The sequence below is a fragment of the Carettochelys insculpta genome, chromosome 1 (assembly GCF_033958435.1).
Source record: "Carettochelys insculpta isolate YL-2023 chromosome 1, ASM3395843v1, whole genome shotgun sequence".
NCBI classification, from domain to species: domain Eukaryota; kingdom Metazoa; phylum Chordata; order Testudines; family Carettochelyidae; genus Carettochelys; species Carettochelys insculpta.
The window spans coordinates 68,602,254-68,629,646 of NC_134137.1; the positions used below are offsets into that span (position 1 = coordinate 68,602,254).

Below are 27,393 nucleotides of genomic sequence, written 5' to 3' on the forward strand. Positions count from 1 at the left end.
TTTTGGTCGAGGAAGGGGCCTTCTGCTGACATAACTCAAGGAATGTCTGCGCACACAAAGCATCCTGTCGACAGAGTCTTGACAGAACTCTGCATTTGTTTCGACAGTGTTATCCCTCAAAAACGTGAGGCGTAACACTTGTTGACAGAGTTCTGTCAACAGAAGTTCAGTGCAGACAGTTTTGGTTCAGGTTCACTGGCAGACCTGTTTGCAGAGCTTCCAGTCAGCTGTTCTGTCAACAGAGGGCAGGACAGTCTGTCTGCTCACTGTCAACAGAGCAGACTGCTTGGTCGATCTTCTTTTTTGTGTAAATGCGCTGTTGACACAACTCTGTTGACAGATACTTCTAGTGTAGAGGTAGCCTTCTTTTGTAATCCAGCTATTAATGCCGACAGTAAAAGGGCAATGCAGAACAGTGGCAACTCAATGTCATTGTTGCAACAGCAACCAGTATGCTTCCATTCTTCTTCTGTCTAGAAAAGTTAGTTATATGTGTGGTCTCCTGAGACTTTCATACCTGTAAACTAATAATGGGAGACAGTCACATTTGCAGTGTAGCATTTAAGTGACAGAATAGACACTGCTCGTGTACCTCCATGTTACTTTTTGCACTTTCAAGTCACTGGTGTTGTATCAACGAGAGACGCCTCAAGAACAATCAACTAGAGCCGTAGCCCACTGAAATGTTATCTTGTAATTCTGAAGGTGCAAGGCACAACCTCTTGCTTAACATGTTTAAAAGAATAACACTCGGTTGGGTATATATTTTTTTCCTCTTTATATTTAGAATTACGTATTATGAAAACTCCCCACACTTCAGCCCACATTTTTGTCGTTAAATGACACTACTATTATTTCTCTCTCCTCTCTCTCCCTTAAAAACATTATTCAGAATCATCTATCAAATTCTGAATTTCATGAATAGACCCATGTGATTCTTTATAACAAGAATGGAACTCGGCAAATTTAAATCTGTAACATTAGTCTGCTCAGAATGCAATTTCCCAGTTTCAAGAAGGGTTTTATTCTTTGATCTCACTGTACTAAGAGAAGGATATTTCAAAGGCAAACAATAATTGAATCATCATAGATCTAAAAGGAGGAGAGACTGTATACAGAGTCCCAGATTAGCCGGTTTTTAAGCATTGATGTCTACAGCTGGGACGTTTGGCCCTCACAAACTAACAGACTATAAAGGAGTCAATAAGAAGTTTTAAAAGATGAAGAGTACAGTAAGGAAACTGTGAATTTTCCATATATGATATATGAAGTGGCTGACCAAGACACATTTTCAGACTAGAAAAATGATTTTATGTTACTTATTGTTTGCTTGGGGTAAAAGTAGTTTTAGGTACTACATCTGCCTCATAATCTCTTTAAGAATGGTTGCTCTGAAGGAAATGTAATTACAATTTTTTCTCTCATATTACTATATGAAGAAACCCACATAAATTCACTAGCTAATGGGCAGGGGGAACAGCAGTCAGTGAAAAAGACAGTGTATCCAGAGTGCTGCCAAATGAAGAAAATAAACAAATCTAAAAACCTTCCAATTTTTTCTATCCTGCTTCAGTTATATGAATAAGTTTTATGTATAAAATTAGTGGATAAAAACAGAATTACGATTTTCAAGTTGATACTGTCCATTTTAACTGTCTTTTACATTCTTAATTTCTGTGAAGCTTGTATGTTGGTGCCATTACAAAGTGTACTTAACAGAGAAAAAAGGTATATTTGGTCCAGAAGTTTAAATAAATGTGATCATGAAAAATTTGTAAAGATACGAAAAAGAAAGTAGAGGAAAATAGATTTAAAAGAATGGGTGGCTGCTTGTTTTCCACAGACAAAGAAACTTCTGAGGGAAGTTTACTTACACCATAAGATAAAGTTTTGAATGACAGTGTAATGGTTTAAAAACTAACATTTAGCATAAAAATAAGAGACGAGATCACACCACCCCCCACAACTCATGTATCTGGCGAAGTGGGTCTTTGCCCATGAAAGTTTATGATCCAACATATATGTTAGTCGATAAGGTACCACAGGACTTCTTGTTGAATTTAAAGTTAGTCTCTCTTAGTGCTGTATGTTTTTAATATTTCTTCATACGTCAAAGAGCTTTAAAACCTAAACGACTAAGGATTTAATTATTTATCATGCTCAAAACGTAGATAAAGCACGTGCATGAAGAAATAAATGATTGAGATCATTCAGACACCTCAGACAGGAGGACAATGCTATGAAACATTAATGAAGAAGTGGTACAGCAATTTGTAGAATAAGAAGGATACCCATATTGAGCCATTTCAGGATTATCCAGCAAAAACTTTCTGAACAATCTACAAGATATAATCAGGCAAGCAGGGAAGCAAAGAAAATAATGTATTCAACAGTTGCAAAATTGCTTGTTGCTGTTTCAACATCCTGTTGTGTTTAAAATATTTCACAACTGGACTGTGGGCAGGAGTTTTAAAGGAGAAAAATGGAAATATCAGGAACACTAGCATGAACTCAAATGAAATAACAGAGCCCTTAAACACTGTCTTAGATTCCCGTATTACAATGATGGGCAACTGCTTTTGTATTTTGTAAGCGTAGTTTAAAAACATTTCTGTAAAATCTATATTTGTTTTGTTAGATATAAAGACATATCCAAGCCACTCAGCTAGATTAAAGGGGGGAAATTACCTGGTCTAGTCAATAGAAAATACATAATTAATTGTATAACATTTAGTAACTGATTAAAAAAAAAAAAAGCACGTACCATAGCTGTTGACGTGCTTGGGAGATCAACAATAGAAATGCATTTCTGACAATGTAAAATTGAGGGACTTGATAAGCCATACAAACTCACTGGATGTTCTAAACTGGTTACAATTGGTTTAACTCAGATTAAAAATTAAAAAAAACTGTAGCTCAAGTCCTAATTAAATCAACCCTAATTGTACCTCTAAAGTTTTGATGAGGTTGAAAAACTACACTTGTTTGAAAAATGTATCACAATTAATCACTTGTAATCAGACTCTTTAAGCAATACAATATCAATTGGAATTTATGAAATACTAGCAGATTTACTTGGCATTGCTTGGGTTCTTAATTAAGGATGGATTTTTTTTTTTTTTTAGTAAAAGGAAAATGTGCAAGTTTTATTTAAATTATTGTATGTTTCAAAAATACAGTGTTATTAAGTTAATTTTTATGTTGGAAATCTTACAAAGGCATTGTTATAATTAGTCCGTTTTAAATTTTTTTTTTAGTAATTTTTTTAAAATGTCAGTTCCAAGAAATATATTTTTTCTTCATCCTTGTTGTAGGGTAAGTCTACAAGTAAAGTTATAACAGCTGTTATTTCAAAATAACTAACCTACACCTAAACAATGCAACCACTATTTCAAAATAAATTCAAAAAAGTGGCTGTCATATTTCGAAATTGGTAAACGTAATGTCACAAGAAATAGCACTTATATTGAAATAACTATGTTGAAATATTAACAGGTAGCCGTGTTAGCTGCTTTGTTTTATTTTAAAATAGGTGCTGTTAAAATAGTTCATCCAATGGCTCTCTTTCAAAATAGGCTTGGAGTATTTAGACAAAAGTATTTTGAAATAACTAAGTGCTAGTTCAAAATTTTTGTGTTTAGCAGTGTTATTTTGAAATAAACTATTTTGGAATAGCTATTCTAGGGTAAGGCCGCTGTGTAGACATAGCCTATGCTTTAACAAAAAGGGTCTATAGTCACTATGGTTTCCAATAACACTGATTTAGCTGTGCCAAAATGGAGCACTACTCCAAATGTCTCAGTTTATCCCTTTTCCTGTAAGGTTTATTGAGAAGCAGTCCTATTCCAGCTTCATCCCATTTTACTGGCTCATCTTGGTTCATTCTCTTTCAACATTCACTCAGATCTGTCAGTTTTGAGGAGTGTACTTGATCTGGTGATTGTCTCTTCTCTGTTTGGTTTTACGAGCAGCAGTCCCATTCCAGGCATATCCTGTCTTCCTGGCACAACTAAACCCTTATGTTGCTTTAAGTTATGAGAAGAGAAACGTGCACACCAGATCTGTTTATTCTTTTACTGTTACGGGAGTGGAAAACTACTAGCCTGTGGTCCAGATCAGGACCACAGCTTTCCTGGATCCGGACCCTGAGGCTTGGTGTGGAGACCCCAAGCTTTGCAGGCCAGATCAGGCAGGCTGGGGCTGGATCCAGCTTGCAAGCTCCACTGGGGAGAGGAGGAAGGAAGTGGCTTGGCACAGTGCTGCTGCCACTCGCTGCCATTACCCCAGCAGGCAGGAGGAGGAGGAGCAGCCTCAGCAGTGCTGCCCGAGGCTTCATTCCACTATTCGGATTGACCGAAATTCTAGCCAATCAGAGCAGCGGAGAGGAGTGCCTGGGAGTGGGAGTAGAGGGGGCTGGGGGCATACAGGGAGAGTTCAGTGGTTAGAGCATTGGCTTTGTAAGCCCAGGGTTGTGAGTTCAGTCTGTGAGGGGGCCTTCCAAGGATCTGGGGCAGGCTATATTTTAAAAAGGAAAAAAAAAAAAAACCTGTCAGGGATGGCGATAGGTCCTGCTGTGAGTGCAGGGGACTGGACTCGATGACCTCTCAAGGTCCCTTCCAGCTCTGTGAAATGTGTACAGCCACGTGCATCGGCGGGTGCTGCCCAGGTGAGCTGCACCCCCGTCGCCAAGACAGCTCCTGGGCCTCCTCCCATCCAGACCTCCGCTCCCACCCCCTTCCTGCACCGTCCCTCCCACCCTGACTCCTCACCCCCACCTTGCTCCTGTCCCTCCCTCACAGACCCCTTATCCCCACCCTGACCCCCTCCTTCCAGACCCCACCTTCCAAAACCTCCTGCAACCTTCCTCCCACCCAAATCCTCCACCCACAGCCCACTCCTGTACCCCCTTCCTGCCAAGACCCCTACCACCTGCAGCCCAGCTCACTCACCCCAGCCTGCTCCTGCACCTTCCCTCCTGCCCAGACCCCACAACCCAAGCTCATGTCCTGATAGTTCCCCCTCACACTGAACCCCTCATTCCCATCACATACCAGCCTCTGAGCCTTGAGGGGCCCACAAAAGGTACTAGCTCTGCCTTCCCCCTCCCAAGGCTCTAGGGCTAGTGTGCAAGGGGAATAAGGAGAGTGTCTCATTTTTGGTTGTTTTTCAGTCAGGGACCACATTAGTGAGGGTTTGTGGGGTTTTTTTGACTTCTCACTTGTGTGGCCCCTGACTGATCTGTCTATGCATCAGTGTCTCCCGACCCATAAAAAGGTTCCTCACACTTAGTGTAGGAGGAGATCTAGGTCAAACAAACAAACTCTCTAAAATACACACTAGATTTCGGATGACTGTCTATATTTTCAAATATATTGATTTCAGTTACAAAACACAGTACAAAGTCTACAGTAAACCCTCGAGATACACGCAACCAAGTTGCACGTCTCTCAGGGTAACATGACTGCTGCCCCTGACGGGAGCAGTTTCCCAGTCCCCGGATTGGCAGAGAGCTGGGAAGCAGGTGGCAGCCTGTCTCCCAGCTCCCCTCAGCTTACAGATCCAGGAAACTGACCAGGGCAGCAGCCCTGGTTAGTTTCCTGGCACCAAGGAGTGGAGGGGAACTGGGAGCCAGGCTGCCCCCCTGGTTCCCAGCTCCCCTCCACTGGCAGGAGCCAGGAAACTGACCAAGGCTGCTGTCCTGCTCACTTTCCCCTCTCTGCAAGCGGAGGGGAGCTGGGAGCCAGGCTGCTGCCTGGTTCCCCTCTGGCCCTGATTTGCAGGACCCAGGAAACTGACTATCTGGTGAGTTTCAGCGCATGCAGTGGGGAGCTGGGAACCAGGCTTCCCATCACTTTGGGAGACAGGAAACTGACCAGCCCTGTTGGTGTGGTCAGTTTCCTGGGTCCTGCAAGCCCAGGGGAGCCAGGAACCCTCAACTTGCACTAAAATTTGATTTACGCTGGGGTTGCAGAAATGCAATCCCTGCATAACTCAAGGGTTTACTCTATACTGCTAACTTATTTTATTACAAATGTTTGCACTGTAATAATGATAGAGGAAATAGTATTTTTCAATTTACCTGATGCATCTCCTGGAGTGCACTCTCTTTATTGTGAAACTTCAGCATGTGAATGTAGATATTTTTTGTTAAATAACTGCACTCAAAATAAAATTGTAAAATTTTAGAATCTACAAGTACAGTTAACCTTGCTTTTTCTTCAGCCAATTGGTAAGATAAGATTGTTTAAATGTGTGGGAGATAATGCTGCCATTGTCTTGTTTACCCTGTCATCTGAAAGTGATTCCCATTTTCATGGGACTTTTGTACCTGGTATTACAAAAGATTTGTGTGCCAGATATGCTAAACATTTGTATGCCCCTTTATACTTCAGCTACTGTTCTAGAGGACCGAATGTAAAGAAGGTACCAGTATGAGATTTCTAAAGATTGCTACAGTGCTCAGTCCAAAGTTTAAGACTCTTAAGTGGTTTCCAAAGTCTAGGTGGGAAAAGGTGTGGAGCATGCTTTCAGAAGTCTTAAAAAAGCAGCACTCCAGTGTGGAAGCTAAAGAACCCAAATCACCAAGAAAAAATGTGAACCTTTTGCTGGTGACCTCTGACTCAGATGATAAAAAATGAGCATGCATTAGTCCACACTGCTTTGGTTATTATCAAGCAGAACCCATCATTAACATAAATGCACGTCCTCTGGAACGGAGGTTGAAGCACAGAGGGACATCTGAATCTTTAACAACTCTGACATAAATATCTTGCAACACTGACTACAACATTGCCTGCAAATGTCTCCTCTCGCTTTTACGTGGCATGAACAAGAAGTGGGCAGCATTATCTTCTGACAGGTGTTTGTCTAACCTGCTTTTAAAATCTCATGTGATGGAGATGCCACAGTACCCCTAAGCAATTTATTCCAGTGTTCAACCACCCTGACAGGAAGCTTTGCCTACTGGCCAACCTAAACCTCTCATGCTGCAAGTTAATCCCCTTGCTTCTTGACCTATCCTCAGAGATTAAAGAGAATGATTTTTCCTCTCTCCTCCTTGAAGCAACCTTTTGTGTACTTGAAAACAATTGTCAGGTACCCCTTTTTCAGATTAAACAAGCCCAGTTTTTTCAATCTTCTCTCAGAGGTTTGTGAAGGTTTTCTAGACCTTTAATAATTGTTGTTGGTCTTCTCTGGGCTTTTTCCAATTTTGTCGACATGTTTTATGAAATGTGGCACCCAGAACTGGACACAGTACTCCAGCTGGAGCATAATCAGCACAGAGTAGAGCAGAAGAATTACTTCTTTTGTCTTGCTTGTGACACTCCTGTTAATACATCCCAGAATGATATCCTCTTTTTCTGCGACACTGTCACGCTATGGACTCATATTTAGCTTACAGTCCACTATGAGCCCGGATTCCTTTCCACAGTATGCCTTTCCAGGTAGTCATTTCCTGTTTCGTATGTGTGCAACTGTTCGTGTCTCCGTAAGTGCAGTACTTTGCATTTATCCTTATTAAATTTCATCCTGTTTAGTTCCAACCATTTTTCCAGTTTGTCCAGATCATTTTGAATTTTAATCCTATCCTCAAAAGCACTTGCAACTCCTCACAGCTTGGTATCATCTGCAAGCCTTATTAGTGTACTGTATGCCAGTGGTGGGCCGATCTGTAGCCCATTGAGGTAATGCACTGACAGCTGCAAGAAAGTTTGCTAATGTTCCACATCTTCAGGCATGGACACCCGCAGCTCCCCCTGGCCGCGGCTTGCCATTCACGGCCCATGGGAGCTATGGGAAGCAGGAGCCAGCACATCCCTGTGGCCCACTGCCCCTGCAGCTCCCATTAGCCAGGAAAAGCAAACTGCATCACTGGGAGCTGCAGGGGGCCATACCTGTGGATGATCAGTGTCAACAAACTGTCTCACAGGTTGCCAGTGAGTTACTGTAATAGGCCATCTGCAGGTCACAGATTGCCCAGCACTGTTCTATATCTAAATCACTGGTGAAGATATTTAATAGAGCAGGACCCAAAACTGAATGCTGAGGAACCCTGTGCATTACGTCCTTTTTGTGAACCGTTGATAACTACTCTCTAGGAATGGTTTTCCTACCAGTTTTGCACCAGTCTTATAGCAGCTGCATGTAGGTTGCATTTCCCTCGTTTGTTTAAGAAAGTATCAAAAGCTTTACTGAAATCAAGATATAGCATATCTACCACTTCTCCCTAACTTGTTGATCTGAGCGACTGGATGAACAAGACATAGGACTGACTGGACTTGGCGGCTCTAAAGGTTTATATTGCTTTATTTTTTAATGCAGTTTTTTGTATGCAATTCTACATTTTATGTTCAACTTTCATAAAGAGCATTGTACTACATTACTTGTAGCAAAAGAATTAAAAATATTCTTGGATTTTAGAGTGCAAATACCTGTAATCAAAAAGAAATACAAAGTGAGCAATGTATACTTCATATTCTATGTTGCTATTCAAATCAATCCAGTTGAACATGTAGAAAATATCCAAAGGAAAAAAAAAGGTATTCTATTAACAGAGCAATTAATCACAATTAATTTTTATCACTTGACAGTCCTAACATCTATAAGTGATCAGTTCATACCCACAGTTATGATTACCTCATAGGAACCTTCATCAAGGATCAGCTCAGAGTTTCAGGTAAAGTAGTGTCATGACAAATACAACAGACAATCAGAGGAAGGTCCTAATGAATGCCATAATGAACACAGACTACCCTGTGGAAGTTTTTCTGAGCCTTAACATTTAGTGATTGGCCTAGATATTGAAGCATGAGAGTTTCTATTCCTTTTCATGTCTTTATTCTGTCTAATGTAACTATGGATTGTGTTATCCATATAAGTGTCCTGTCCTCTTTAGAATTCTGCTAACCACTTAACTTTGGTAACATCTTGTGGCAAGATATCCTCGCGGTTATCTCCCTGTTGATTAGAAAAATTTTCCTTTGTAAGGTTTAGATTAGTTGCCTCCAATGTTTCCCAGTTGCCTTCTGAGCACAGGTGCTGACCTTTTCCTTTGCCTGGCAATGTATTACCCTGGCTAAGCCCCAGGCCCCACTCCCAATCCACCCTTTGCCCCAAACCCCACACTAATCCTGTCTCTTCTTGTTCCCCACACTGCCCCACCTCTTTCTGTACAGGTCTGCCCATCCCTGGTGCTCCCCACCCTCCCCGCAAGTGTCTCCTGTATACTGCAGAATAGCTGATTGCTGTGAGGAGGAGGTGCTGGGAGGTGGGAGTTGGGCCAAGAACAGGAGCTGCTGGGGAGAAGAGAGGGAAACTGCCTGCCAGTGGGTGCTAAGCACCAGCTAATTTTTTTCTGTGGCCGCTTCACAGCTAGAGCACCCACAGATTTGGCACCTGTGGTCTGTAGCATGTTGGGTTTCTGCTAACGGGCTTATTTTAAGAAAACAAAACTACAATCATGTTTGGACATATTGTCAAACTAGACTAGTGCCTGACAGTCCTCTTTTTGAACATGGCTACAGCTAATCAGTTATTTTCCCTGCTGAGGACAGAACTTTACAAGGCCAGGATCCTCTATCATGACTGTGTCTTTTTTTTTTAAAGGAGAGTAGATACTACAAACTGAATTATAGCTAAAAACATAGGGCCTAATTCTTCAAAAAGTGCAAGGCAATATAATTGTTTGTATCTGTAGAAAGTGGTTATAAAATGTGTAAATGAGTTGAAAATTTACGTGACAGCATTTTACACCGGTGCGTAGATGTATTAACTACGGATGCTGAGAGTGCTACTGACTTCTGTCACACACAGGGTTTACAGTTTGATTCAGTAGTTCTCAGCACTCCTGCACCAAAATTGCAAAGGTGCAAATGATTGCACCAGCTGCAAGGCAGACTGTGACAACTTGAAATTAAGGGTCATTTCTAGCCTCTTTTGGTTACAATTAGTGTTCAGTAATAAACTATCAACGTAGTAGGATGATATCCTAGGGAATTCTTAGCTTCTTATAAACAGCTTTTTGCAGGACTACTGGGAAGACAATACACTCTCTTGCCAACAGAAATCTGATAGAACAGTGAGGAAAGGGATGAGGAATCTCTTGGAAGGACAAAATTGTTAAAGTGCGCCAAAATGTTAACTAATTTAGCCTGTGTCTAAAGGAAATATAGCTTTTTTGATTAGTTCAGGCGGTCTGAACTGCCATTTTACCCATTTTACTTTTCGCTGAATGAAAGGACTTCCTGTGTGATATAAATGCCTAAACTCTATGGGCCAGTTTTTTCTCTGATACACTGAAGGTGGAGGTTTGCATTTGCCTGATTGTGAGCAGAATTTGGCACCAGCTCTTTGCAACGACGAAACACAAGGGTGGATATCCCTGTGGATCACCATTCTAATTGTTATGTATTTCAAAAAAAATTTGCCCCTTAAGAAAAATCCATATATGCATGAATCATTATTGAAAGTTGGTAAAATAGTTATTTCCATTTTCAGCTGGAATAATTTACTGCGATCCTTGTGCACTTGTGTACAGAGGCACTTGAAGAAGAAATTGGGAGCCTGTAATGGTAAACTAGATAGAAATGGGCTCAAGCACATATTCACTTCATTTCAGTTTACTTTTAATCTAAGCACTACAGGTTGAACCTCTCTAAACTGTCTAACCTTTCTACTAGCAGTTTTCAGGTATCTATAAGGGAGTCATAAGGTGGAGGGAGAAAACTTGTTCTTTTTGGCCTCTGAGGATAGAACAAGAGGCAATGGGCTTAAACTGCAGCAAAGGAGGTTTAGGTTGGACATTAGGAAAAAGTTCCTAACTGTCAGGGTGGTCAAACAGTAGAATAAATTGCCAAGGGAGGCTGTGGAATTGCCATCGCTGGAGATATTTAAGAACAGGTTAGATAGATGTCTATCGGGGTGGTTTAGACAGTACTTGGTCCTGCCATTGGGGCAGGGGGCTGGACTCGATGGCTTCTCGAGGTCCCTTCCAGTCCTAGTATTCTATGATCTGTAATCCGGCTTTCAGGCAGAGGGTAGCAATGCATATCTCCCTGTCTCACCATTGTATGCTCTGCACTGAAGGCCTGCCTGGTGACAGATGAGATAATTTGCCAGATGCAAGTCAGTGTTGTCTAGCAGGATTACCAACACTTCCACATCTTACTTGTCTCTTAGAAGACATTTAGGGGTAAATTACAGCGAAATAACAGCACAGAACACTGAGAGCCAGGACTGGTGGCTGGAAACAAACTTTTTGAGACTGCAGGAAACTTGGCTACACCCATGATAAGTGGTCATCCAGCTAATAAAAATCATGCCAGATTATGGATGTTGCCGGGTGAGAAAGTTCCAGATCAGAGAGGTTTAATCTGTACTGATTTCAGACATAACATTTTATACATGATGAAGAGAGAGTCTTATGTTACTAATGTACAAAGATTGGAATCAGGAGCATATAGTGATACACATTACTAATTTGTCCAATTCTCACTTCTTATTGATTGGGATCATATCTAAGTTCTGCGGAAAGCTGTCCAGCTGCTGTGGGTTGTGTATTTATTGTTGCATACCAACAGATAGTATCATTAGTTGTGTGAAGTGCCACGGCAACACTCCAACAAATTTCGAGTATTTACAATACACTTTTTTTTTTTTACATTTTTAGGTTGTCTTTTGGAGTTAATCTGTTAATGACTAGTACCCTGAAACAAATTTTAGGCTGGAAGGGGAGTGAGAGTAGACCTTGGAAGACCAGTGAAATGGCCTGTCTGTGTTCTTTCGTTAGTAGGTGAACTGATGCATGACCAATCAGGTTCAGTTTTTACCAGGGCCATCCTTAGCAATGCTGGTGTCCTACACAGCCCAGCCTCTGCATCTCTTTCCCCCTCTCCTGCCTCCAGCACCATCCTGCAGGGACAGAAGCTATGAGGTACAAGGCAGGAAGGGACACCTGCAGGCTCAGGAGAGCAGGCAGGAGGCACTGGTGGTGGTGGCGAGCAGCATGAGCCTGTGGGCCAGAGGACTCAGAAGGAGCAGTGGGTGGCTGCGCTGGCAGCCAGAGAGAAGTGGGAGTTTTGAAAGCACTGCTTCTTGCTGGCTGGGGGCACAGCCACTCATTGCTCCTCCTGAGGCCTCGCTTTGCAGGCTCATGCTGCTCGCTGCCACCTAGTGAGCAGCAGCTGGCCGTAGCTGATAGGAGGGTCAGCCAGGGGATGGGCTGACCAGGGAGCTGATAGGCAGCACACAGTGCTGGGGCACTATGAAATGTGATGCATTTTGGTGCTCCACATTTTGTGGTGCCCTATGCAGCTGCATAGCTTGTATATCAGTAGGGATGGTCCTGACTTTTACCTTGACCTTTATGGGTAACCCTAAAGTAGACCAGGTTGTAGTAGTCCAGCTCGACGTTGATGTGAGTATGGATCACTGTGATTCTTCTTCAGGGTGCTCAGAGTTGTGAGGCATCTCACTACCACCTGCCCTTAGTGTGAGGAAGACTTTTCTGTGCCTGCGCGAAGCCAGCTCCCTGACTCCACCAACCACAAGCAACAGTAGCATTCTCCTCTAGGCCTTGCAGGCCCTGCTGTCACTGCGCAGCATAGCAATTGGCATACCCTAACCCTGAAGCCCTCTGAGTGTCTCCCTAGAGAGTTCAGTGCCTGCTCCACAGGACAATAGCAATGCTCAACTGATGCTTTGCTTCCAAAGAAGCAGAACACCCCAGCTTACCAGTTGCACCTCACATGCCCACTCTGCTTCACACACAATGTTTTTTAATACAGTAATAGCAAATAGAAGTCCTGGAAAGAAAGGGTTACGTTAAAAAAAGTAACTCCCATTCCTAGCTTTTCTTAGCTAGTTATTTTTATGTCTTCCACAAGAGAAATGGTCACCCAAAGTCCTTTCAGTGTTCTACAGCCAGGTTTGGCTCTTATCTTCCACTTACGAGATAAATCGTTGTCAGCTTGCCTCTGCTGCGAAAGATCCAGGATGTCTATTTGTACCCCCACATATATCAAAACAATCCATTGTCCTTATTCGTAAGCAGGTTTCACTCCAGTGATCTTTTTTTATTTTTTTATTTTTTCTGTATACTGCTTTCTTGTAGATTTTTCGGTCTCTTACTCAAATCTAGCTTAGCATGCAAATAGGCCTTCGGTGCAGAGCACACAATGGTGAGACAGGGAGATATGCATTGCGACCCTCTGCCTGAAAGGTGGTGTGTAATAGGGTATCACAAGATAGATTTATGCCCCAGCTTGCTGTGCACTAGCTGTTGTATACAAACAAGCATTATGGCTCTATAATGTACTGAGTATGTGACCTTAGGCAAGGTGCTAGACAAGAAATGGGGAAGTTCTGACCTTTTTTGGAGGAGGGATTGGCTATGTCTATACTAGCCAAAAACTTCGAAATGGCCATTACTAATGAAGCGCTGAAATACATATTCAGCGCTTCATTAGCATGCGGGCGGCCGCAGCACTTCGAAATTGACGTGGCTCGTCCAGACGGGGCTCCTTTTCGAAAGGATCCCAGCTACTTCCAAGTCCCCTTATTCCCATCTGCTCATAGGAATAAGAGGACTTCAGAGTAGGCAGGGTCCTTTCGAAAAGGAGCCCTGTCTGTACAAGCCGTGCGGCAGCGAGCCACATCAATTTCGAAGTGCTGCGGCCGCCCGCATGCTAATGAAGTGCTGAATATGTATTTCAGCGCTTCATTAGTAAACTTCGAAATGGGCATTTGCATGGCCATTTCGAAGTTTTGGGCTAGTATAGACATGGCCATTGTGATGGGAGGCTGTCACAGAGGACCTCCTGGATATGTTCCCCTTTGTACTGAGTAAATTACTGACACCTTCCTTCTTTCTTTCTGGGGCATCCTGCAACCCTGTCCTGATTGGCCAGATTCTCTGGTCTCTTCCAGCTAAGGTACAGAGTTGGGGTGACACTTCCCTCCCACCAATGCCTGCAGAACTATGCAGACACTGATTTACTTCAGCTCTGGGAAGGTGCAGGTCTTGGGCACAGCCCCACGGAAACCAACCCCTAAAAAATATCAAAACCCCAAATAAATCCATTTATCTCTGTGAAAAAGATTTGCACAAAGAGGGCTCATCAGGTATGCCCTTTTTATCAATGAAAGGGAAATATGATCCCCAGGTAATAATTACTTACAGATTATAAACAAAAGTTTTTAATAAGCAAAAACAGTAGGATTTAATTGTATGTAACTGAAAACAGACAGACCAAAGTACGTCACTAAAATGAAATGAACAAAAAATGTATAACTCATCCTATTCCACTAACAGTCTGGATGTCTGTAAGTTCTTACACTAAACAGCTGTTCTTCAATCAGGTGTAAACTTCAAGTCAGAAGTTATTTTATTCTGATTCAGGTCTTCAGTTCTCTGTAGAGGTCCTTCTCCTCTTACAGTATGTTAGACAATTTCTAATGCACGCTTAAGACAAAACCTGATAGCTTCCCATTGCTTAAACAGACTTTTTCCAGGGCAGGAAACCTTTGTTCTCCAATCCCCTATCCCATGGAAAAACACTAAGTTGAAATGTCTTTCAATGCCAGGTGATATAGTCATGTCTCTTGAGCATCAACCACTTTCTAGACTTACAGGATAAACAGGGTTTACAAGTTAAGTGGCTAAACCAGTCATTAGGGATGGAGAAGTAATGACTGTCATTAGCACATGTAAAACTATAGAAGATTTACATTTCATATTTCTAGCATCACATAGAAGAATTATACATGTGCCAAAATAGAATATACAGCAGGCTGCAATGTTAAAATGGATAGGTTACATGAGGTATTTTATTTAGAGCATCTCCAAGTTGTACATATTTATATTCACAACCAAATTTCATAAAGTCTGAGGGATGTTAAGTCCTATATAAAGCTATCTAGTGCCCCTTTCCCCCACCATCACCTCTGTATCTAGGCAGATCAGCAGCTCCAGTGTGAGTCTGACTACATGTGCAGTGGTCTGGTGACACTCAGGGAGAATCCCAGGGCTGTGAGGTCTTAGGTCAGTCTGTTAGGGTCACTGATGTGGGATGCACTGCGTGCCAGCAGGATTGTCACATTAAATACAACCTATGCACATGGATTTACTCCAGTGAGTCTGTCTTAACTCTGGCATCTGGAGTTGGCTGTAAATCAGGGGTTCCCAAACTTTTCGGCATCATGCCCCCCTTTTGATTTTTGAGAAACCCTCCCACCTCTTCTTTACTATCATCCAACCCCCCCTTTTAACAAAAAATTCAATTCACAATTTAAAATAAACACAAAAACTTGATATAAAATGTTATTTAAAATTAAAAATAAGCACAAATAGTTTTTCTTGGCCTCTTGTGGGTGCCTGGTGCAGCCCCAGCTGGCCAGCTGCCTGAGCTCCATGCCAGCCGCCAGAGCTATCTGCACCAGCCACCTGCCTGCCCGAGCCCCGTGCTGCCAGAGGCCACCGGCTAACAGCCGCCCACCCACCAGCTGCTGGGCCAGCCACCAAGACCAGCTGCCCACCCACCAGCCACCTGAGCCCCACGAGCCAGCTGCCTGAGCTGCCTGCCCAAGCCCCAGCCACCCGAGCCCCACGCTGCCAGGGCCAGCTACCCGCCCATCAGCCCAAGCTACCCGAGCCCCGTGCTGCCAGGATCAGCCACCTGCCCACCAACCCAAGCCACCTGAGCCCAAAGCTGCCAGGGCCAGCCACCTGTCCACCCATCAGCTGCCAGGGCCATCTGCCTGAGCCCCAGACTGCCAAGTCCAATGAGCACCACATGCTGCCCACCTGAACCCCTCCCCTCCCGCAAAGCCAGGCACCACCAGCCCCCCGCTCTTACCCCATCCCCATCTCCTGAGCCAGGTACCCCCCAGACTCCATCTAACCTCATCCTACTCCTCCTCCCCCGCCCCAATCCACACTCACTCACCTTTGCAGGAAGCAACTTGCTCCACATGGGTCTTCACTGGCTGGCTGCTTTTTATAGCGGCTGCATAGGGTCACCTACATGAAATGGCAGGGCTGAGAGCTGGAAGCAAACGTCGACTCTTTCTTGGGGTGGGGAAATGATGGAGGGGGATTGGGTTGCCTCATCACCCCCTGGAATTTCTTCATGCTCCCCCAGTTTGGGAAACCATGCTCTAATTTGTATTTCATACATATTCCACCTCCCTAGCCCTCTCTGGATTTACACTGTATCACTCAATTGGATGAGTGCGGGGAAGGTGTAGGAAAACTGAATCTTTTCCCTCTTTAGCAATCTATTCCTATGTCTGCATTTTGAGCAACTTTTATGCTACTGAATGAATTCACTGCAGTTCCCCTCTCTGTCTTTTTATCTTGCATTATTTATGTGCTTACTTTCTTGTGAAATACTGCTTACCTTGGTTTGTAGCTTCAATCGCTATGAACAAACTTGTTTCTGTCACCTGTCATCTAGCATTTGCAACAGCATTTTTCATCTCCAGATGAGTGACACTGATGTTGCACAACACTAGATGATAACCCTTGTTTATAATCAAATAAATGAACCAAATAAATGAATGTTTATTATTTCGCTGCCAGCATGCTAAAATGACTGTGGAATATGTCTCGTGTTCCTCAGCAGTAATCAGAACATGTATTTTTTTCAGCACTATTTCCTCATAGCCAATATTGCTCAATAGTCTTTTTTTTTTTTTTTTTTTTTGGAGTAGCAGCTTTACAAGAACACTTGAGAATGCACCAGTCACAGACTTGTGCAGTAGCAGAAGAAGTGTAGTAGTAATGGTAAAATTACAAATACAGCAAAACATAACAGAAAACTACAGCCTAGAAAAATCCTGGCTCTATGGGTTTTGGCTGAGTCGTTTGGAGTCGTGGGTGTGGTTTGCTGAAGGAGTAACATGTTGGTATCTTTTCAGCATGGCTATGTCTACACTAGCATTCTTCTTTCCAAAGAGGCAAGCAAATGAGGGAAATCAAAAATGCAAATGAGACAGATTTACATATCTGGCACCACATTTGCATATTCTTCTTTCGAAAGAAGAACAGTGTAGATGCAGCTCTTTCTAAAGTAATCCTCATCTTCAAAAGACCCCTTCTTCCTTAAAAAAAAATAGGAAGAAGGGTTCTTTCAAAGATGGGGATTTCTTTTGAAACAGAGCTATGTCTACACTGCTTTTCTTCTTTTGAAAGGGCATGCAAATGAGGTCCTGGGTATGTAAATGTGTGCCTCATTTGCATTTTCAATTTCCTTCATTTGCATTCCTCTTTCAAAAGAGGACTGTTAGTATAGACCTTGCCTATTATTTGCATTAAGGGTGAGTAAATAAAGTTTTAGTCTGCGCTAGTAGACTTCAGTGTCTAAATCAGCCTTCTTAAATTGGATTGTAACATTCCCTGGCCAGGGACAAAATTGATTTGCCCATCTTTATTGTAAATATCAACACATACAGTTCCATAAAATACACACTGTGCATGAGTGTTCACACCTACATCAGTCTCTACTTGATTGGCTTCCTTCCTCCCAGCATCCCACATTCCATCCTTCTCTTCAGGTTCCCCTAATGCTCTCAATACAGTAATGTCTCAGCATGCCAAAAGTACATTAAGCAATGGGACTTGTACAGTGTGATTGTTCTCCCTTTTGTGAATTAGGCCAGGTCTATGCTAAGAGGCAAAACTGAATTTAGATATACAAATCCAGCCATGAGAATTTTGTAGCAGGAGCCAACATATCTAAAACTGATTTTTGCCGCCTTCCCTACAGCAGGAGGTTTCCTGTTGATTTCTCTTACTCTTTGTGACTGCCAGCACTACCAGCATAAAAGCCATGCTGTGACAGGTTTGATTTAGTGCATCCCCACTAGGCACACTAAATGGAACCCTGGAAGATTGACTGCCAGCAGATTGGTCTTCCCCTAACTGTATGTGTACCCTCAGTCATATACACCCCAATTCACTGCCATTTAGTCCTCTCCCCATTCTGTCACTGATCATCATCCTGACTTGATCACCTTTACATCACCTCATCATTGGTGACTGCCATCCCTTAAACTTTCCTTCTGGTCTTTTTCCTTTTCATGAATTATTTTCTGCCCCCAACAAATCTATTAACCAGGAGTCAGTTTGGAGAAAAAACATTGTGGGATTCTTTCAAGTTCCTCCAATAAAATAAGCTGTCCTCGTGTGTCACCCAAATGGATGCTGCTCAGACTAGACTCTGTAAATCTGCAAAATGTGATCATGCGGAATTTACTTGTTTCTCCAATCAAGAATGAGGAAACTCATATCTCCCAAGCACCATCCTTTTGTGGCATGAAAATGAGACATTATTCATAGTGCTGATGTGACCCTCCTCTTTTTCCTTTCCTAAGGATTGTAGTTTTTATTAACATTAACATTTAAAATGATGATTGCTGAGTGTTGAAGTTAATGTCTTACCCAGATGAACAAAAGAGTTCATTGCTCTCAAAGATATTCTTCAGCCTCTCTGTGGTCTTATCTCTGCGTGGCTTACAAGGAGATATCATTTTTTAGTTTTTCTCGGCAACTATAGAAGCTAGGAGACTTTAATTTTAAATGAAAGCTGAGATTCTGGAGAATCAAGTAGTAAGTAGCTTCATAGAAGGACTAGCGTGGTGTGTATGGCCATAGATGGGCTCTTTTGGAGCACAGCTGTTAACTTTCAGCGGCAGCTCTTTAAAGTTGCAGTGGCTACCTCAACCTATCCACCCCAGCTGGGTCTCCTACTCCTGGGAGATTCTGTGCCTTTTTCTTTTTTTTTACATTCACACACTATTTGAAAATTGCAAAATTCTGCATTTTGGGATCAAAAAAGCACAATGTAATAATCATGCTAGTTTCAAATATTCTGGGAATTGAGTTCAAAATATGTCAGCAGGTAAGTCTGTAACAATGCAGACCCAAACAAAAGATTGCAGGTTTTTTTGTTGTTTTACAAATGGATTCCTTATGAAGCATATTAATACAGAACATTGTGTAATTTGTTTAAATTACAATACAGAACTGTCAGAAGTAGCATGAAGGCTTGGGGTCACAAGAATAATGGGGGAGCTGAGGAGGGAGGGACAGAGCCTAGGAGTGAAACTAGAGGGTGTTGGAGTGGGTGGGAGAAGAACTTTTTCACAGGGAGGAGGATTTTTAAGATGTTAGGAAGTCTCCCCCGTGCAGACTCTGGCTGACCCTAACCCTCCTTCATTCAGTCAGGCATGTCTGCCCTGGTATTTGCATCCCATCCCCACAGTCTTTGCAGCCCCTCTTCCCTGTTCCTGGGCTCAGTGATGTCACCCCCACTATCTGCTGTGCCCATGCCCCAGTCTCTCTCTCCCGTAGGGTGACCATACATCCCGTATAGGGTGGGAAAGGGGCTACTTGTCCAGTATTTGCCCCCCCCCCCCCCGCCCCGGTCAGCTGAACTTTTCCATCGTTAGTTCTACAGGCACAGCTGGTGGCCAGAGAGCACTTACTGTGTGCCAGTACATGCTCTCCAGCCACAGGAAGAAGGCACCAGCACGGGGTCCTAAAAAGGCTGAAGCTCTTTCTAGCCCCCTGAGGCTTGAGGAAGCCAGGGGAGCTCCTGCGGATGCCACCTCCTTGCCATCTCCCCTAGGAATGGGAATGCAGGGGAGCTTTGGCAGCTGCCACCTCCCCAAGGCTTAGGGAAGCCAAGAGGAGCCCAGGTGCTGCTGCCGCCTCCTTCCCAGCTCCACGAGGTGTGGGGAGCAGGGAGGCCACCCGCATGACTCCCCACACCTTGGGGGAGCTGGGAGGAGCACAGGCATCTCTGCTGCTTCTTTCCTGGCTCCCTGAGGCATGGGGCAGTCAGGGAGGCAGCCCTTGCCAGACGTAGCTGGCGAGCCCCATCCCCCCACATATCTCCCTGTCCTGTATTTTGGATAGGCCACCCTACTCTCCCCTCACCCCCAGCCATTCTGCATCCCAGTCTGTGATCCCCCAGCACGCCTGTATGCCCCTCTCTGTCCAGACCTGGCTCTACGGGCAGGATGCTGTGAACGTCTACTCCAGGGGGAATTCTGCAGCACCGTATTTTCCCACATAAAAACATTTTGCCTAAGAAGTGCTGCAGATCCCTGTTTTGCCCACTAGAGGCAAAAGCAAAAACAGCATCACTTCTTAAGCAAAACCTTGTTTGTGCAGGAAAATATAAACTTATACAGGATAGACTAGGAATTCTGCATGTCTGCAGAGGCAGATTTCTCCCTAGGGGGTGTTGGTGCCTTCCCCTTCGTCAAATTGTAAGTCCTTTCCTTACAATGGCAGGTGCCAGTATCTTTCTTACTCACTATTCCATTTGCAATGTCACATGCTTCTCCAGAGAAGGGCTGGAGGCACGTGAGGTGTGGCCATACTACAGTTTTTACCTTGAGTTAACTGGCAGTACATTTTAAGTGTTTTCACTGAGTGAAGCTAGTGTGGCTGCATCCCCAGATGTTTCTTCCGAGATATGTATCAGAGAGGTAGCCGAGTCAGTCTGTATCTTCAAAAACAACAAGAAGTCCTGTGGCACCTAATAGAGTAACAGATATATTGGAGCATAAGCTTTTGTGGGCAAAGACCCACTTCGTCAGATGCATGAGTGGGGCGGGCAGGGGTGGTTTCAGAGGAGGACTGGGTGTACCATTCACCAAAGACAAGGCATCTTAGTTCAGAGAAAGTTTCATAAATTCCCTTGTCACTCACTAGTGACCCCTTTCAAGAGCTGTGCTGATGGGTTTCAGCTGGAGTCAGTTCCATTTTTCTGCCTTTTTCCTTCAAATGAATCATTGAAGTAGTCTGTAATTCCAAATGTTCATGTAGATCTGGGAATCTTCTAACATGTTCCTGTTTTCTAATCTTGATAGGACTTTACAGACCCCTGCCCAAGTTCCAGTGGTTGTTTCACCTGGAAACCAGCAATTGCATACTGTAACACTCCAGACAGTGCCTCTTACAACAGTGATAGCCAGCACAGATCCAGCATCAGCAACAACATCCCAAAAATTTATTCTCCAAGCCATTCCTACTTCACAGCCAATGACAGTACTTAAAGAAAACGTCATGCTGCAGTCTCAGAAGCCAGTCTCTCCTCCTTCATCTATTGTCTTTAGTCCAGCCCAGGTTCAACAGGTTCTCACCAGCAATGTGCAAACCATTTGCAATGGAACAGTCAATGTGGCTTCATCTTCATCCTTCAATGCTACTACCCCCATAGTAACTTTTTCACCTAGCAGTTCACAGATGGTTGCTCATCCACCAGGCACAGTGATCACTTCGGTCATCAAAGCACCAGAAACCAAACAGACTGTTATACAAGGAATGATTAAAGAGGAGGTAGATGACGACACAACAGATGATACTGAGCAGTCAGAGCAGAGGTTCCAGCAGCAGCCTTTTCTGATGGTGGTATCCAATTCAAATGGATTCCCATCTAACATTCCAGTGAAACAGGAAAGTGAACAGTTGGAATCCAATTTATATTAATAAACAAAATCCCTGTGGATGATTATTTTAATAAATGTGATGGGACCTTTAAGGTTGTATATATGATTTGATTCTGAAGCAGATGTTACAAAGCTACCTAATTTCTAAAGTTAATTGTTAGAAGTTAAGAATTAGAGTGAGTTTTGATTTTCTATTAACTGCTTAATGTTACCATAAAATGTAAAATTACATAGTAGTCATTTTTCAAAACACAAGCATGAAGGAACATGCATTTTATACTATGAAGACTCTTATTTTGTCAAAAGCTCCAGATTTCTTATATATCATGCATTTTCAGTCTTGCTAAATTACATTGCAATACCCTATTATAACACTTTGTTTAATCTGTAAATGTCACTTAACTTTTGAAACAACCATAACTTTTTTACGGAATAGTATTTTCATTCGATGTGTGTGAATGTTATCAAGTTTACCAAATACTTGGTGCATAGCAATGAACTTTGTCCACTTTTGCATTGAACAGTGGACAACGGCGACAAGGCTTCTCCTGTTGCATTTTTGAAGCACAATCATTTGGGTGTGCAAAATAAGAATACACTCCCATTAAAAATAAATAGGGAGCATATACATACACCAATAATGATCTATGCCAGATCTATATTTTTATGTACACGTGTCAAATATACTTAATTCAAGAAACTAGTGGCATTGCTATGGGTGCAATTATTTCATACTATTTTTGTGGCTATGAAGTTAAACTATCTTGCTTTTTATTTCAGATTATTTTGTCAGGGGGGAAGTGAAATATATACATATGCGCAAGTGTTCTGAGATTCATACTTCTGAGTTCCTTTTTCAATTGTAAATAATGTACATTTAATTTCACAAGGAAGTTTTTCAGCTAATTTGTTTCTATAGAGCAATTTTTGATAGATACAAATGAGATCATTATGTTTAGAGGTCTAATTGTATTCATATTTCAGAGTGAATTTGTATTTAAAGACAAATTTTTAAATGACAAAACCCTACCGAACCTGGGCTCTTTGTCTTTTGTATTTTAATTGGTTTATTGTAAAAAAAAAATAAATCAAATTAAATTTTTTCTGTGTTTATTCTAGAATTTTCTTACCAACACATGAATACAGCGTTTCTGGAAATCACGTAGATGTGATTAAAAAAAATCTCTGAACCGCATTGAAAAACAGAACAATATGATTAGTTAGTGATGGTCTATGATTTGGAACATATTAGTAAATCAGCAGTTCAGGAATCAGTTCAAGAGAACTCAGAATGATAAAATGATTCTCAAGCTGTTTGATAATGTGCCAGCACTGTGTGGGACTGCTGTAGGAAAAAATGAACTTAAGCAGTTAAGATGAAGATGAGCTAAGCTCAGAAATATCTGCTAAATAGCTCCATTAATGTGGCATTGGGCACAGATGGTTTAAACTTTGTCCTCTCCCCTTACCTGTGAAAGCCTCTATCACTCCCCAGACACATAATTTTGGGACATCACTGGTACCACAAATTGCATGGGACTTCTGGGATCAGTGATACAACAATATGTTTCATTCTGGTTTTCTTAATAAAATCTGGAAGTACTGAATGATTTTGCAAAGTATGTGGGGAAGGGAAGAAGCACTAAAGCTGAAACACATTATTCTAACATCTCTTCTTGGGAACTTTAAACAAACATTTTCTAGGCTTAATTCAATTTTAATTTTAGTTTGCAATTCTTTAAAATTCACTTGGTTTCCATATGAAATACCTTTTCTAAGGTACTGGCCATTTTATTTACATCAGAGTGATGTATTAGTAAGCCTATTCCACTCCTACATCTTGGAGCATAGGCCATTGATGATCATTTGCCAGCATCCCGTCTTGGGCAAACAGAGTGATAGTTCAACAGAATGTGTATACTATTCGAATTTTAATTATCTTATTTGTTTCAGAAATTTTCAGAAGTTTTGTATATTTTTGCAAAAAAAATTAATTACTGCAAATTCTTTGAAGAAAGAAAATATTTAAAATTAACAAAATTCTATTAATAATGGTATGTATTATGGAACAAGCTTGTGAATTTACAATGGAATATTCAGTATTGTTAATGGTCTGAGTCAAAAAATTAAAATCCATCCTCACAGCCAGACTAGCCACCACTCTCAGGGCAGAGCACAGGAGTCTGAGGAGCCCCCGCACTCTGCCCTGAGAGCAGATGGCTCATAGCCAGGATGAAACCCTGCACTCAGGGTAAAGCACGGGTGGCTTGGAGCCTGAGGAGCCCCTGCATTCTGTCCTGAGTGTAGGTGGCTCAAGGTCAGGACAAGCCACTGCTCTCAGGGCAGAGGCGCCGCTGCTCAAAGGACACAGCATGGCAGGTCGGAGCCTGAGGATCCCCCGTTCTATGTCCTGAGTGCAGGTGGCTTAGAGCCAGGAGCCCCAGAGCTCAGGGTAAAGCATGGCTGGGACCTGGAGAAGTCACCAGGGAGCTGTGGTGCTGAGTGAAGAGGAACTGGAGCCAAGAGGAGGTGGGAAGGTCAATGAGTAAACCCATGGATTTAATGGACTTTCAGAATTAACAGACACCCCTCCTGCCATTAGTCCATTAAATCAAGGGCTTACTGTACTTTGCATTTATTAACAATGACTTTCATCTGCCATTTTGTTGCCAACTTACCCAGATCTGTGAGATCATTTTGAAGCTTTGTAATATGTTATGGACTTTACTATCTCGAACAATTTTGTATAATCTGCAAGTTTTGCCACTTCACTGATTCTCAAGTCCATTTATGAATAACTTGAATAGGATTGGTTCCAGTCCAGACCCCTGGGGGACACGACTAGTCACCTCTCTCCATGCTGAAAACTATTTATTCCTACCCTTTCCTTTTAACTGGTTACCAATCCATTAGAGGAAATTTCCTTTTATCCCACAACAGCTTACTTTACTTAAGAACCTTTAGTGAGGGATCTTTTGAAAGGGTTTCTGAATCTTATTGTATACCTCCTCACTAAAATTTGGGGTGGGCCAGCTCAGGGAATGCTGCAGGTCTGGGGTGGGAGGGTAGGGAAAGAGGGCAGCACATGGCTTTTGACTACCATGGATGCAGGCTTGGAGGGGTGGGGGGCTCCAACTCCTGACCCATGTTCCCTCTAATCTTTTCCACCCACGTTCAGATTATTTCCAGCCATGTGTAGAATTGATTATGCACATCAAGGCATGTACAAATGTGAACCACCAACAGAATAAAAAAAAAAAAAAAAAACCACTTGTGGGTGCTCTGCTAATCAGAACACAAAACTTACCAAGGAGACACTGTTCCCTACCCATCACCTAGGAAATCCCCAGCTGCTAGTTCCACATGCTGCGTCTGCTCTGCTCCGAACTGCAGTTTTGCAGTGCTATTGGTAGGAAACCTTGGCCAATGGGAGCTGCAAGCGTGCAGGAGCATGAAGAGGTAGGAGCTGAGGGAGGGAAGTTCTTGTTGCCCTTGAGGGAGTGTCCCTCAGGTATGCATTGCCCTGCACCCTAAGCCCCAACACTGAGCCACCCACACCCAAATTCTTTCTGCTAGGTGGTCGAGCGTGGGGGCAAGACTGCCACAAGAGTGGCTAGTGTGGCTGGCCTGAACTACTCGGGAGCCTGCTGTACTAGTTGCAGAAATCACAAGAGGTCATGGAAAATCATGCAATCCACAATTTCCATGACAAACATGGAGCATTAACTGTAGCTAAATAATGAACTCTCTTCTCCTGCTTCCTTCTAGCATCTTGTCCCAAAGTTCCATAGTTATGGCCATCCATGGAAGTAGCAAAAAAAAGTGAGTGATGCCAAATTCAAATTGCAGTCAGGTGATAACCAAGCAAAACCAAATAACCACTGATTCTGCAGTCTTCTAGGAAGGTTGCCTCCTTTCTAATTGCTGGGTAAGCGGACCCCAAGGGCCCCACCTCTACATCAAAGGCCCTGCCCTATTGCTTTCTCTTTTCCCACGCAGCTTGTTCTCTGGATTGTTTCAAGGAAGGTGCCTGAAGGCTGGAGCCAGCTGAGCAGGGCTGGTGCAGATTAGTGACAGCCCCCACTTTTAGACTGAATTTTCCAGTTGAAAACTGGGCATCTTTAGCATCATAGCTCTTCTTGAAAAGGAGAGGAGACTCCAGAGGAAGGAGAGTAATCCTGCATCTTACAATACTGCTCTGCCACTTCTGAACCACAGATCCAGGGACATTGCAGGGAGAACGTCATAGAAGTAGGTTGAGGCCCCAGGCCATGTAATACACTCACAGTTTATACATTCCAGTACAAGGCTGACAAGTCAGTACCTCACTCAGGGCTGTACACTGCTTTGAAATCTGAGAAGTAGGGGCAGGCAGGCCCATGTCATAGAGTTACCCAGGGTGGTTATAGCATCACCTCTCCAAGCACTGAGGGAGGCAGCATGGGGATGATTTTGTGGCTCATAAGCTCCATGGAGAAAGAAAGTGCATTGAATCGCCTATGCAGTTCTCTTAGATGCCACTTGTAGCGTATGCCTTCCTCCAGCACATTGCTCTTAGCATCTGCCTCTCCCAAGAATAACACACCAAAACCAATTCAAGGTTTTCAGATCATTCCAAGCATTTCCTCAATGTTTTGCCTTTTCCCTGTGGTGAATCTCTAAACAGATGCATGCCAACCTTATTCTTCTCACATGCCAGGAAAACCAGAGCTGCCCTAAACCATGGTGGCAGCCAAGAAAGGAGCCACCTGAACAGCAGTCTGGTCTTTCTGCTGCTGATGCCGTAGGGAACACCCAAACTGCTTTTGTGGGGTGAGGATGGCGAGTCTGAATTAATGCTGCTCTGAGAGCCAAGAGTATGAATTAGTCACAGCCGCTAATCTGGGATGTTCCTGAGGAAGAGGTGCAGGTTATTTACTGTCACGCTGGCAAACCCCAGTCATCTGTAGGCAGAATCAAACCTGGGACCTTACAGCATGAGTTTCTTTGCATAAGCTGAAAGATAGCTGGCTGTTAGCTAAGGTGTAAAGCAGATCTGATGAAGTGGGTGTTTGCCCACAAAAGTTTATGCTCCAAAATATGTTAGTCTATAAACTGCCACAGGAGTTCTTGTTGTTTTTGAAGATACAGACTAACTTAGCTACTACCCCTCTGATACTTACTGTTCTCTCTGTAAGTGGTTTCAGTGCCACTAAATGAGACAGCACAACACATACAGAAAGCATGTTGGTTACATTAGGAACCATGTCTACAGCTGCTGTTTGCTAACTTAACAGGCAAGAGCAACACGTGGGCACCCTGTAGCTCAGGAGGTGAAAGCTCAGAGGGCTCTGCTTCAGTGGAGGAACCCAGCACAGGCTGCAGGTAGCAGCCCCTCTAGGCTAGGCTGGGGGTCTCAAACTCTATTGCGCCACAATCCCCTTTGGACAACAATTACTACCCAACATCAGACCAGGGAAGTGAAGCGGGAACCTGCCCAAACCTTGCTGTCCTGGATGCCCTGGCAAACGCCAAGGTCCGAGCGCACCCCACGCCCCACACTCAGGGCGGCCAAAATCAAAGGGCTTCAGCCCCAGCCTAGGCCAGCGCCGGTGGTCCCTGTCTGTGAGGGTTCTCCCGGAGCTGGGCGCTGACGCGGCTGCTCAGCGGAGACTGAACTGCGGCCCAGCAGAGGAGCGCGCCCCTCAGCCGGAAAACAATTACTCTGCCCCGGGGTGGGAAGGGTTAGGGGCGCGCGGGGGCCTGTCTGAGCGCTGCGGCTCTAGCGCACGTCTCTCAGAGAGCGGGCAGACCCGCCGCAGGGAGTGGTGGGGGTGGAGGCCAGCCCAGGCCCGCGCCCCGTGACAGCGGGAAGCGCTGCTCGCCGGCCGCCGCGCTTCCCGCCGCCAAGCGCCGGGGTGGGGCTCCTGAGCGCCGTTACGCAGTCGAGGCCAG

At 43.5% G+C, this 27,393-nt stretch overlaps 1 protein-coding gene across 12 annotated transcripts in view; it reads left to right on the top strand.

Annotated features, from left to right (window-relative positions):
• The window catches only part of ELF1 (E74 like ETS transcription factor 1), a 155,488-nt gene extending 132,773 nt beyond the window's left edge, over positions 1-22,715 (top strand). For 11 of the 12 annotated variants that reach the window (XM_074988600.1, XM_074988556.1, XM_074988561.1 and 8 more), the window contains one exon: positions 20,881-22,715. In XM_074988600.1, the coding sequence (XP_074844701.1) occupies positions 20,881-21,499 (619 nt within the window). In that variant the 3' untranslated portion in view covers positions 21,500-22,715. The remainder of the gene's footprint in view (positions 1-20,880) is intronic. The other variant, XM_074988634.1, reaches the window with a different exon arrangement.
• Positions 22,716-27,393: the final 4,678 nt, after the last annotated feature.